Source organism: Archocentrus centrarchus, chromosome 14 (genome assembly GCF_007364275.1).
Source record: "Archocentrus centrarchus isolate MPI-CPG fArcCen1 chromosome 14, fArcCen1, whole genome shotgun sequence".
Classification (NCBI taxonomy): domain Eukaryota; kingdom Metazoa; phylum Chordata; class Actinopteri; order Cichliformes; family Cichlidae; genus Archocentrus; species Archocentrus centrarchus.
In genome coordinates, this window is record NC_044359.1 from 32,784,364 (window position 1) to 32,796,959 (window position 12,596).

The 12,596-nt window shown below is 43.0% G+C and overlaps 1 protein-coding gene across 2 annotated transcripts in view; it reads right to left on the minus strand.

Annotated features, from left to right (window-relative positions):
* Window positions 1-12,596, minus strand: part of prdm15 (PR domain containing 15) — a 14,899-nt gene continuing 2,303 nt past the window's right edge. For both annotated transcript variants that reach the window (XM_030745786.1, XM_030745787.1), the window contains exons 6-24: window positions 12,456-12,564; window positions 12,284-12,367; window positions 11,832-12,041; window positions 10,945-11,148; window positions 10,754-10,848; window positions 10,584-10,671; window positions 10,318-10,485; window positions 6,965-7,059; window positions 6,696-6,827; window positions 5,805-5,945; window positions 5,497-5,660; window positions 5,053-5,132; window positions 3,481-3,600; window positions 3,246-3,377; window positions 3,012-3,095; window positions 2,502-2,677; window positions 2,306-2,386; window positions 1,708-1,929; window positions 1-1,035 (exon numbers count right to left, since the gene is read on the minus strand). In XM_030745786.1, coding sequence (XP_030601646.1) covers window positions 499-1,035; window positions 1,708-1,929; window positions 2,306-2,386; window positions 2,502-2,677; window positions 3,012-3,095; window positions 3,246-3,377; window positions 3,481-3,600; window positions 5,053-5,132; window positions 5,497-5,660; window positions 5,805-5,945; window positions 6,696-6,827; window positions 6,965-7,059; window positions 10,318-10,485; window positions 10,584-10,671; window positions 10,754-10,848; window positions 10,945-11,148; window positions 11,832-12,041; window positions 12,284-12,367; window positions 12,456-12,564 — 2,922 coding nt within the window. In that variant the 3' untranslated portion in view covers window positions 1-498. The remainder of the gene's footprint in view (window positions 1,036-1,707; window positions 1,930-2,305; window positions 2,387-2,501; window positions 2,678-3,011; window positions 3,096-3,245; window positions 3,378-3,480; window positions 3,601-5,052; window positions 5,133-5,496; window positions 5,661-5,804; window positions 5,946-6,695; window positions 6,828-6,964; window positions 7,060-10,317; window positions 10,486-10,583; window positions 10,672-10,753; window positions 10,849-10,944; window positions 11,149-11,831; window positions 12,042-12,283; window positions 12,368-12,455; window positions 12,565-12,596) is intronic.

The following is a 12,596-nucleotide window of genomic DNA, read 5'->3' on the forward strand; positions in this document are numbered from 1 at the left end:
TCATTTAAAAATGGCTGCCAATATTTATTTCAGACAATAATTACAGGTTACAGCATTCAGAAATCCATGTCAGCAGTCAGCTGTTTTTGGGAATATACCAAATGCCATGTATTATATAATCTGGTGAAAGTATTTTCACTTTATTTGTAATAAAGTTCATCTGCTTTTCAGGTTGGTACATTTTCGTATCTCACTGTCCAAGCAGCAGATTTATGTTGAAAACATGCATTTCCCCCCCAACAAGGCTGGTAAGGCATTTGAATATTCAACAGTTGCTTTGGTTTCAAATATCTGTGATTGTGGCACAAAAGCAGATTCATAAACTGTCAATTTGTTTTGTCAATATAAAAAAGAAAAGAAATATTACAATACCATTTGCTTCCATGGGGCTGGAGAGGCATCTGGGTGACAGTGCTCAAAACTTTGTACAGTTTGTTAAAAATCTACTCTACTATGTAACAGTATCTGTGTGAGGCGACCCGCACCCCTAGTGTCTGCTCAGTAGCTGAACATCTGTTGAGTGGAGCTGCTTTGCTGCTGAGGGGGGGGCGGCTGGCTCTGGTTGGGCCGGCCTGGATCTGGTCCCTGGCTCTGGGCCTCCTGACTCTCTCCCTGAGCACCCTCCACTACTGGAGTGACCTGGCTGCCCTCAGCTGCAGGTACAGGCCTCCACGCCAGAGTCGGGGCCTCCAGCTGGTGGCCCATGGGGTTGACCAGAGTGGCAAGGTTGATGAAGTGGGCGACAGACTGGGGGGCCCCACTTCCAGCAGGACCTACAGTCTCTGGAATGAGTTCTGCAGGGCGGTTGTGGAGCATGGCAGAGCCACTGACCGTATCAAAGGTGACCGTGAGGATGGAGTTGTCCAATGTGAGTGGCCGGTCGCTGGCTGTCAGGTGACCCACAGCGACAGGCTGCAGGCTGGTGAACTGGGCGGGGGCGTGGCTGGTGATGGGTGTGACAGTGATGTTAGTCAGTCCCACTGAGCTATTGGGGGAAGAGGCTGATGGAGCACTGGGGTCAGTCAGAACCACCACCTGAAACAGCAGCAATTAAATTTTTTTATTGTTGAGTTGCAATAATTAATTTAATACTGTTGGTGTAACCTAATGACTTTGGTGTGTAAGAAAACACAGGAGTCCTGGCAGACCATCTGCTGAAGGCACACCTGATACAATTCTGTGCATCCTAATGCCAAATTTAGGGTGCGCAATACATGCAAACTACAGTTGGTGCTACTGCAAACCACTTTGCAACACACTTTCCCCCCAGTTCTTCCATTTCATGTTATTTCTGACTTAACTGCCTCATGTCCATGGTTACTGATGCTGCTGCCCTCCCTGACTCTTTCTGTAGTGTGCATGGAAGGATGGGGAAGTGCCAGAGCAGAGCCCAGACGCCAAACATAAATGACTGCAGCTGGAATAATAGTTTGTTTTCACTCAAGTGGTGCTGACAGAAATAAAATAAGTACAGCTGAAAAATAAATTTGTAATAATTTTAAAGGATCTAATGTGTTTATTCTAATGTGTATTTATTTATTTCATCAGCAATGTGAAGTCAGCCACTGTGGCTGATGTAAGGCCAGTGGCTCTTTTTAACCAGGCCACCTGCTCTTATCCACCTATTGTGGTCTCTGGGGAAAAAGAAATTGGACGTGTTATTGTAGCAATAAAGCAGTATCTTTGGAGGGAAATCTGCACGTGTACCTGCTGGATGCTCTGTACAGCAGAGCTCGTCTCAGTCTCATCACCGACAATGACGGCGTTGAATTCTGACATGGCTTCGTGCCTCGGCTCAGTGAAATCGACATATTCGTCGGACTCTGAGAGCTCCGGCTCAGCCGAGCTTCTCTGCTTCTTCTTGGGGTGCCGGGAAGGTCGGCTGGGCCGCTCCTGAGACATACCGTCTTTTTCCATGGTCAGAGAGGGCTGATGAAGGAAGCGACATACATAGGGACAGGGTCAACTTCAAATATGTGGCTTATTAATTTAGTCACAAGGGGGTCTTGTGATACCAGGTAAAAAGCAAGTATTTGTGGTAAGATCATGATAATTCATAGTTCATACAAAAAAAATTTTATATTTATATATATATATATATATATATATATGTGTGTGTGTGTGCACTATGTATTTTTGAGTTCTAGAAGTTTAAGTGTGCAGTCAAATGCAGTGAGTACCAGAAGACGTTAAGGTAGCTGCCCCCTCAAAGATATGGTTTTATCAGTGTTTCCACACAGCCGACCTCCCTGAGCTCCTCCAAACACCTTGTCTGATTGTTGTGCATCGTGTGTATTATTCTAACCTGCACAATGCTGATAGAAGAATCATTCATTGATAGATTTTCCTGAAGATCATCAAACTCATCAATTCTCACAGACACCACCTGTAGTCATAAAGGAGAAGGACAGCGGCTCAGTAAAAGTCTGCCTTTAGGTTTCTCTGAGAGCTAAAGGCATGGGTGGTGTCGTGTGGCTTGTTTCCGGTCTGTCCCGACTCACTTCAGGATGTTTGCGTCTCAAGTGCCGGTTCATAGAAGCGCGGGTGGACACCTTGGTCCCACAGAGGTGACACGACTGGGCCTCGACCTTTTCGTGGGTCAGGTGGACGTGCTTCTGCAGCATATACTCTGTCAGATATTTCTTATCACATGTTGCACATGTCCATGTCTTACCCACTGCAGCAAGAAAGAAGGAAAACAGGTCACCAATACCGGCTAGTATGAAGCCTCCAAAAAGAAGGCTATAAATGCATCAATATATTATAGCAGGGTAGAGGCTTGGTGTGAAAATCCTGTTTTTAAATTATGACTAAAAGATGATGTCAGTGTCTCACATCATTGTGAAGGAATGTTGGTCTGCTCCTCTTTACAGTGTTCTACATGTACCAGGAAAATGCATTCAAATGAGTTTCATGTTCAGCTTGTAACAGCTTTGCAATAGTCAGTGTTTATTAGTGAGTAGTGTACACCGGCCTGATTTTATGATGGCACAGTGACATGAAATACTTGCCTGTGTGGATGAGCTTGTGAGTCTCTAATGTGGTCCTCTCACTGAAAGTCTTTCCACACAACTCGCACATGAAGTCCTTTATACCTGCAGGCACAGTGACACAGAGAGAAACATGGTGACACGACTCCCTGTCAGTCGTGCTTGGTGTGAAAATGTCCGTAAGCAAATCAATATTCTTGTGCTTTTTCATCCTTCATGTCTGTGACACACACACACACACACACACTCATTTACCTGTGTGTCTCTTGTAGTGTTTCAGCATGTTGACCTTTTGGGCGAACTTGCGGTTGCACTCCTTACACTCGTACTCTTTGATGCCCTTGTGGAGCTTCATGTGGTGCCTCAGAGCATGTTTGGTCTTCATGCCTGCGTGGTAAAACGTTGACACGATCTCAGAATAATTTAAACACCACCAATTTGACACTGTTTGTGTAGTTTACACAGTGAGATGAGAGTAATGAGCAATGACCTTTCCCGCACTCTGCACACAGGTAGTCTCGGTTGTCGTCGTGCACCCTGAGGTGCTCCTTCAGCATGTCCTTCCTTGCAAATGATTTGCCGCACTTATCGCAGCCGTGGCTCTTCACCCCTGGATGAGTACACAAACATCTTTTCCTTTTCACAAACTTTACACTGTAGCATGTGGCTCTAAGATTGCAAACATGAGCCAGGGTAGAAAGCACATTTACTGAGGAACTGTGCTTAAACACACCTTTGAGCTACTTTACTTTTATTACCACCACAATTTAGCCAATATATTTGCTTTTTAACTGATTTACAGATTATGGTCTGACATTATCAAGCATGACAGGCTAGTAAAATAAACTACTTCTTACTTCAGCTGCTCCCTTTAGGGGTGCCCCCAGCTTCTGTCACACCAACCTTCTACAGGTCCTCCTTCACTACATCCATGAACCTCCTCTGAGGTCTTCCTTTTTTCCTCCTGTCTGGCAGCACCATATCCAGCATCCTTGATCCAGAATATCCACTATCCCTCTCATCTCTCCAATTTTGTCTCCAAACCGCCTGACCTGAGCTGTCCCTCTGATGTATTCATGTCTGATCCTGTCCCTTCTGGTCACTCCCACTGAAAATCTGAGCATCTTTAACTCTGGCACCTCCACCTCTACCTCAGCCTCCTGTCTTTTTGTCAGTGCCACCGTCTCCAAACCATCTATCATAGCAGCTCTCACTACAGTCTTATAAAACTTCCCTTTCACTCTTGCTGCTCTCCTTCTGTCACAAATCACTCCTGACACTCGTCTCCACTCGCTCCACCCTGCCTGCACTCTCTTCTTCACCTCTCATGCACCGTCTGTTGCTTTGGATAATAAAACACATATTTCTCATAGTTTCTTCTCATTATTACTGTTATGACATTGTAGATTTATATGGGGGCTGGATTGGGAACTACTGGGTTACACAATCTACGAGAATATATAGCAGTTACACGTAGTTCCACCTTGACCTGATTCAACAGTAACTGCTAGCAGTTCATAAATTAGTCACCATTATCACAAACTAATAATTTAATAATAATAATAATAATAATAATAATAATAATATCAGCAGGAACAGCCACTTTTATTTTTTTAAGTGCATTAAAGTTCTATATTTTCTATAGTTTATGATGCAGAAATATTACTTAAATTGTTGTACAGGAACATTTGGTTAAAGGTGACCAATTCTGCTGACTTCTAACTCCACATTTTTATTCTTGGGCTCTACTAGAGGAGTTCTGCATGATTATTTTTGAATAAATCCATCCACACATATGATCTGGTTTACCATTTTTTCAGATTTTTTTGTTAAACAGCAAAATTGTAATTTCATGGATAACAACAATAATAATATTTTAGCATAAAAAATATCAATTTGAGTAAAGAGCTTGCACATACTAGTGGATTAACCATTACAGAAATATTAAAAATGATTTTGGTCATTACCAATATTGTTAATTTAGTGCATCTTACATGGGGGGGTGGTCTGATAAATTTGTTAAGCACAGAATAAACATTTTCTATCTCAGGCTGTTGCTCACCAGTGTGGATGATCTTGTGCCTTTCCAGATTACCGATACTATTGAAGATTCGGCCACAAATCTCACATGGATGGATGTACCTTGATGAGAGAGAAGTGTCAGATTAAATGCTTTCAGTGACTTGTTAATTATTCAATACTTTTATTTTGAAAGGTACATAGTTTGTACTTAAAATTAGACCATTTCCTTTTAGCTACAATGTTCAAATAGCTCTCATAATTTCTGACCTTAAACCTCTGTAGTCATTACATGCAACTACTCTTCTCCAGCATGAACATATTTAAAGGAATCTGATGGCTTCTTCTCCTTACCATATTTTAAGGTAGCATCTTTAAACAACTGTTCTCATTAATTTATCTTCATCTACTGTGTATGCAGTGTCCCAGCCTTAAATATGCAAACAAAAAGGTGAACAGCATATCTGCTTCCTTCCTACAGTCTTACTTCTGCACTGCAGGGTCAGGCAGCTGCTCTCTGTGGATGACCAGGTGAGCGTTGTAGGTGGCTTTGAGTGCAAAGCGCCGGTTACAGATCCCGCAGCCGTAGCCTCTCTCCTTGTGCTGCTCCATGATGTGCTTCAGGTACTCTTTTCCTTTTGCAAATGACAGCTAGAGAGACAGAAGCAGGAAACTTGTGTCATTTATGTGGGACAGTCAGTGGAAAACCAGGATGTGATGCTCCTTGATGCAGGTTGCCCTCTCTCCATTTTACTAAGTCAGAATGTCTGCCATAGTCTTCAGCAGGAAGCGTACTTGGCATTTCTTGCAGTTGTATCTGTGGTGCTCAGGGTCATCTTCCTCATCGTCCTCGTCCGTTTCGTCACTGTCGCCTGCTGAGATGCCGATCTTCTTGATGAAGTCTTCCCTCTCCTGCTCATCCATTAAGGCTATGTCCTGGAACAAAACAAACTCTTTGATGTTATTAAAACTGATGGATGCTAAGTGTCTGGAGAGCATCAAAATCCATTTTAACTGTGCATGTGCTGGGGTGGCTAATGCTATTTGATAACTAGACTGACATTTTACATCTGAGCATTTCAGTTATATCTTCTTGCCTGAGTAACAGCGCTCCTGAGTTTTAATCTTTGCCTAAGATGGCACAGACAATAAAACAGATGTCTTGAGTTAGAGGTCTCTGTTGGATTCTAATTATAACCTATAATTTAGAGAAACAAACACAGGCGAGGACAACTGAGGACTGTAAGAGTGCAGAATACTCTGTTAGATGTTGGTAATATTTGCTCACAATCTACTTTTTTCCACATTTTTAATACCTGATCTGAGTCAAACTGCCATCATTTTAATTCATGTGAATCCAGTGTTTGAGTAAAGTGGAAAGCAAATACTCAACGCCCAAAGGCTTTTCTGCTAGCAGGTCTCCCTTATTATTCTGCCTCAACAACATTATTTGCTCAGCTAAATGAGCAGTGGAGCTGTAATGAAAAAACAAACAAACAAAAAAAAAAAAGTAAAAGACTCCATGTCTGTGATCTGTCCACAATATTACAGCAGTCTGTACGCTGCAGCTTTCATCCTATAAATCCTGCATTGTTTGACTGGAACAGAAACTCAGTGATCTTGTGATGAAATAGCAGCTTCTCCCTAGATGAACCTTTCCAAAGCTGATAGTGTCGCAGGTTTCACCTTGAAGTGCACGTGAATGTGATCTCGGAGGACATCTACACGGAAGAACCTGCGGCCGCAGATCTCACAAGTGTACTTCTTGTCACCGTGAGTCAGCAGATGCTTGTTCATATTACTCCTGCAGGAGAACACCTGTGCACACACAAACACACACCACACAGTAAGCAGGTGATTGATGAAGGGCTTGCTGGCAGTCACGCTACAGTTTTTCCTTCCTGCACTTTGTGCCATAAGTGACCTGAGTCTTAACTACTGTGCGGAGGGCTTACCTTGCCGCAAATAGGACAGGGTGATGGCTCCTTCCTGTACTTGGTCCCTTCCTCTCCATTGGCCTCCAGCTCCTCTCTCTTCATGTGCTTTGGTCCTGTCCATATGTATTTTAGGTTTAGTTAAAGAGCTTCAAAGCCAGCAGAAGAAATATGGTGCTATATGCCTAAAAGGTGCACCAAGCTGGTACAAAATGACGGCACACCAGACCGGGCAGTTCCAACTTTGTCTTCTGTGTGTTTGTGTTAAAGTTACAGTGTGCAATCTTATCACCACTAGATGTCAGGAGATTGCAGTCAACTGAGTTCTGTTTTTATACCCTCCCAATTCAAGTGCATAATCCTAGCTACCCTGGCTGATAAAGGACAAAGCTAGATCAAAACATTAAATTTAGAGTGTACGCTACAACAGCTGGGGCCAGCTGGTGTGGTTTTTTTTTTTTTAAATCTTTGTGCACACTGTATTTTAGCAAATTTGAAAAATAAACATTTGATAGGGAAAAAAAACAGATCTTTGTCAATTAAATACTTTGTGGTATTTTACATTTTTACCCGAGTCACCTCAAAAACTCTGGCTGCTGTTCTTCTGTAGTGAGTGTACTTAGATAGCAAAGTGACTCCAGACCAGATCTGCCCCAGAGTTTTTCTGAGTAGGCTGTCAGTCCACTGTTTGCTTCAGCTATCAATGCTGGGTGAGAGGCTGTAAAACTTTGTGAAATGATTACAATACCAGTCGATCAGGCAGTGAAGCTCACTTCTGACCAATGACAGCAATGATGTGGGGAGATGTTGAGGATATCCTGAACCTTTCTGCTGGTAAGAGCTGCTGTTTTTGCTGCTGTTAGCCGGCATTAGTGAAACTTACTTTGAAGTGGATCTAACATTGTTGCAATCAGACACTTAGTGAATAAACTCTCATACGATGTGAGAATGTAATTAAACTCTTTATCAGAGGAAAAGTGTGATTTTTAGGACACTTGCGCCTGACGTCAGCTGGCATAATGTTAGTTTGTAACCAGCTGATGTTGTTCAGCCGGCTCTTGTCAGCTGTCTGGCGATGTCTAATCCGCTGACAGTAATTGTGATAATATCAGGAACTAATAAGTTCAGGTCAGGTGATGAGGCCTGAGGTGAGGAGGAAGAGGATGACATTTTACAAAGATACGTTGGCGTTGTCTCTTTCCTTTGATCTTTGAGAAGGTACAGGTACAAATTAAAATGTCCCTCCATGGTACGTGATCACCTACGACTTCTGTTTTTTGGGGTGCTACAATCTTTATTAAACACGATTAGTCAGAAGTGAGATGCCCTTCCTGTCCACTGTATTCAAATATGGTGGGGGAGACATGGCAGTTTCCACAAACCAGCACCCACTTCACTTCATTTAAGCCAATCTGAATAAAAATACATAATAACAACTCACTTGATTTTTGCTAAAGATTGTTTTAACTGTGCCCTTAGAGCTCTTTACAGTATTCTCTGGTCTGAGACCAAAAACCAAACCAAGTGGTCAAAAATCCAAACATTTGTGGAGTACCAGGCACTGCTGACCACCTGGCTGATCCCTACAGAAAAGCATAGTGGTGGCTGCATCAAGCTATTTGGGTGCTTCTCAGCAACAGGGACACTGACCAAAACATGGAATGAGTGGAGTCAAATAGAGTCTTTAGCTGCAAACATGTCTGCTAGAGTGCTATTTCCTGGAAACTCCTCTATATACAGTTTGGACACACCTTCCCATTCAATGTTTTTATTTTATTTTCCTACATTGTAAATTAACACTGAAGTCATCCAGATTATGAAGGAACTCATAAGAAATCATGTAGTAAACTTAAAAGTGTTAAACAAACCAAAATATGTTTTAGATTCTTCCAAGTAGGCTCCTTTTGCTTGGATCACAGCTTTGCACACTCGGCATTCTCTCAGTCAGCTTCATGAGGTTCCCAGAGGTGCTGAGCACTTGTTGGGCTGCTTTGCCTTCACTCTGAAAGTCCAACTCATCCCAAACCATCTCAGCTGGGTTTAGATCAGGTGATTGTGGAGGCCAGGTCATCTGACACAACACTCCATCACCCTCTTTCTTGGTCAAATAGCCCTTACAGAGCCTGGAGGTGTGTTTGGGCTCATTGTCCTGTTGAAAAACAAATGATGGTCCCACTAAGCACAAACCAGATGGGATGGCACGTTGCTGTGGTTAAGTGTGCCTTGGATTTTGAATAAATCACCAACGGTGTCACCAGCAAAGCACTCCCATACCATCACACTTCCTCCTCCATACTTTACGGTGGGAACTACACATGTAGGAACCATCTGCTCACCTTTTCTGCATCTTACAAAGACACGGTGTTTGGAACCAAAAATCTCAAGTTTGGACTCATCAGACCAAAGGACAGATTTCCACTGGTCTACGGTCCATTCCTTGTGTTCTTTGGCCCAAGCCATTCTCTTCCTCTCGTTCGTTCTTAGAAGTGGCTTCTTTGCAGCAATAAAGTCCAGATTCACGCAGTCTTCTCTGAACAGTTGATGGTGAGATGTGTGTGCTACTTGAACCCTGTGAAGCATTTAGGTGGGCTCTTATTTAGGGTGCTGTTAACTTGTGGTTTCTGAGGCTGGTAACTCTGATGAACTTATCCTGTGCAGCAGAGGTAACTTATGGTCTTCCTTTCCTGGGGTGGTCTTGATGAGAGCCAGTTTCATCATAACGCTTGACGGTCTTTGTGACTGCACTTGAGGATACTTTCAAAGTTCTTGAAATTTTTCAGATTGACTGACCTTCATTTCTTAAAGTAATGGTGGACTGTAGTTTTTCTTTACTTAGTTGAGTAGATCTTGCCATGATATGGATTAGAATATTACTAGTGCTATTCACTGTATATCAGCTCTACCTCGTTCACAGCTGATGGTCCCAAACACATTAAGAGGTCAAGAAATTCAAAAAATTAACTCTTGATGAGGCACAGCTGTTAACTGAAAGCCATTCCAGGTGACTGCCTCATAAAGCTGACTGAGAAAATGTGTCATCTAAGCAAAAGGTGCCTACTCTGAAGAATCTAAAATCTAAAACATATTCTGGTTTGATTAACACTTTTTGTTTACTAAATAATTCCATATGCATTTCTTCATACTTTGGATGACTTTAGTATTAATGTACAATACAGACAATTTACAAATAATAAAAAACCCACCAAATTAGAAGGTGTGTCTAAACTTTTGACTGGTGCTGTATTTGTTGAGCTTTTTCTGTCCCGCATAATCACTGAGTGATAAGACCAGTGACTGCCTGGTACTTTAAAAATGAAAGATACTTAAAACATCATTCATAATCAAACTTTTCTCTGTGCTCTCATGGGACTCACCCAAACCATGCCTCCTATGGTGTTCCTGCATCACGTCTTTGCGGTAGAACATCTTGTTGCAGATTTCACAGGAATAGAGCTTCTCGCCGTGCTTCTTCTTGTGCTTGGAGAGGTTGCTGTTGGTGGAGAAGAATCGCGAGCAGATATCACACTGGAACGTCTTGTCGTCTGGATGGAAGGAACGAAAATCAAACAGGATCGGCAAAAGTGTGATCAGAAACAATTGCAAAACTGAGACAAAAAAAAAAATGAAGAAACAAACTCACCTGTACGGCAGTTGTGGAACTTTAAGGCATTTTCTAGGCGAAAAGACTTCTCACATGTGTTGCATTTATATTTGTACTCTTGGTCAGGCTGTCAGGGGCATAAAAACATGATGACATTAACCACCAGAGCGGCTGAAACCCTTGAGGCAACCATTTGAAATGTCACTTACCACGTTCTTGCTGTGCTTGTATGAGATGTGCTGCTTCAGGCTCTCCTTACGGCTGAACAACTTGTCACATTCGTCGCACTTGAACAGCTTATCACCTGGGGCCATACATGAAGGGATTCTTTAATAAATACATCCACCCATTCTGAATTGAACTCTATCTGGAGATGACTCCATCACAGCCAAAACTATACCATGAGATCGGATGTGTCTGTTGAGGTTGCTGCTGTTCTGGAAGACCTTGTTGCAGAGAGAGCAGCAGTAAACCCTCTTGTGCTCTCTTGCTCGATGCCTCTTCAGGACAGCCCCGCTGTCTGGTGGAGTGATGAGTGGGCTGCTGTTCTCTGCTGCTGCCTCTGTAGCTACAGGCTCTGAGCTCACCAGTGGGGGCTTCACATCTGCACACATCAGGAACCCAGTGTCAAAGAGGAAATCAGTAGTTGATGTAACCACTGTAGATGAGCTCATGTGGACAAGAACAATCTCATTTTTATTTATTTTTAAAAAAGCACACTTGTCATGGTCATCAAAGACTAACAAGGTGCTCTATAGCTGTTGTCCTTCATGCCCTGCAACCCTGAACTTTCCTAAGCATTACCTGACGCAGGTACACGTGAGAATGAGACATTCCTGACTCACTGTGTTTAGTGGACACACATCTGTGACCAAATAGAACACGACTGAGTTTAGTGTGTTGACATTACTTGTGCTAAATCTGAAGTATTTACAAACCACAGATGATGATCTGCTTTGAGGAACCAGCTCTTCACCTTCTGCTAGACATTTCAATTTTGTCTGTTTTTTAACAACCATCCTCATCCAGAAAACTTCGAGCTGCGTGGTGCAGGGAACAGCTGCGACTGGCACATGCAGGTATGCAGTCAGGGAGCGATTCGTTTACTTATGCTTTATGTTTTAATTGGTGAAGTATGCATTTTAAATATCATGCGATTATGCTCTATTAAATATTGGAAGCCAAAATTGTGAGTGAGATTAAAATTCAATGAATTGTGCAGCGCTAATCTCTACTATGTTACAAGTTTTTCCAAGTTCTTTCCTGCTCAAGCCTGACTCTTCTCACCTCTGTTTTTGCTTGCTGCAGCTGTAGCACTCGGCCTGCGTCCCTTAGCTCTCCTCCCTCGGCTCGGCCCCCTCTTGGGGCTGGGCTGAGCTGCAGGGGAGCTGCCTTCCTCCTCATCAGGACCAACCAGGCTTTCCCCCTGAGGCAGGAGTGGCTCTACGGGAAGCACCGTTACCGTCTTTACCTCATTGAGGTGGCTCAGCATGTTGCCTGTGATCCACAGAAAAGAGGTAGATGAGTCAGTGTGTGCAATCATGACGCAGCACCTTTTGAATGGGAGCAAGACCAGGGTTCCACTCCTGCTGGACTCACTCCCAAAACAAAAAGCTGCTGAAAACTGATGCAGTAAAAAGACCTGAGAAAAGGATTATAATCAGAAAATTAGCTAAAATACAAGAAAAACATTCAAACACATGCAAAATAGAGGTGGTGGATGTTTTTAGTCATCCTACCTGTGCTGTTGTCTTCAGCCACTGGAGGCATGTGGACTCCACTTTTCTCTGAGACCTCAGATTTAGCAGATGGAGCTGTCGCATCTGATTAAAACAGAGAAAAACTAGAAGCTATAACTCACACTGTTTCCATGGTACCCCAACACAGCATCTGTGCTGTAAATAAATCTACCTGGTGGAGGCAGTGGTGGCTGAAGAGGAGGCTTCAGCATGGGTTTCTCCATCTTCTTGGCATAGAACGCTCCGTACCAGACTCTCAGCTCTGTTCCTGGCAGCACATCCTGGGAAACGCACGGCAGTGGAAAATACTCAA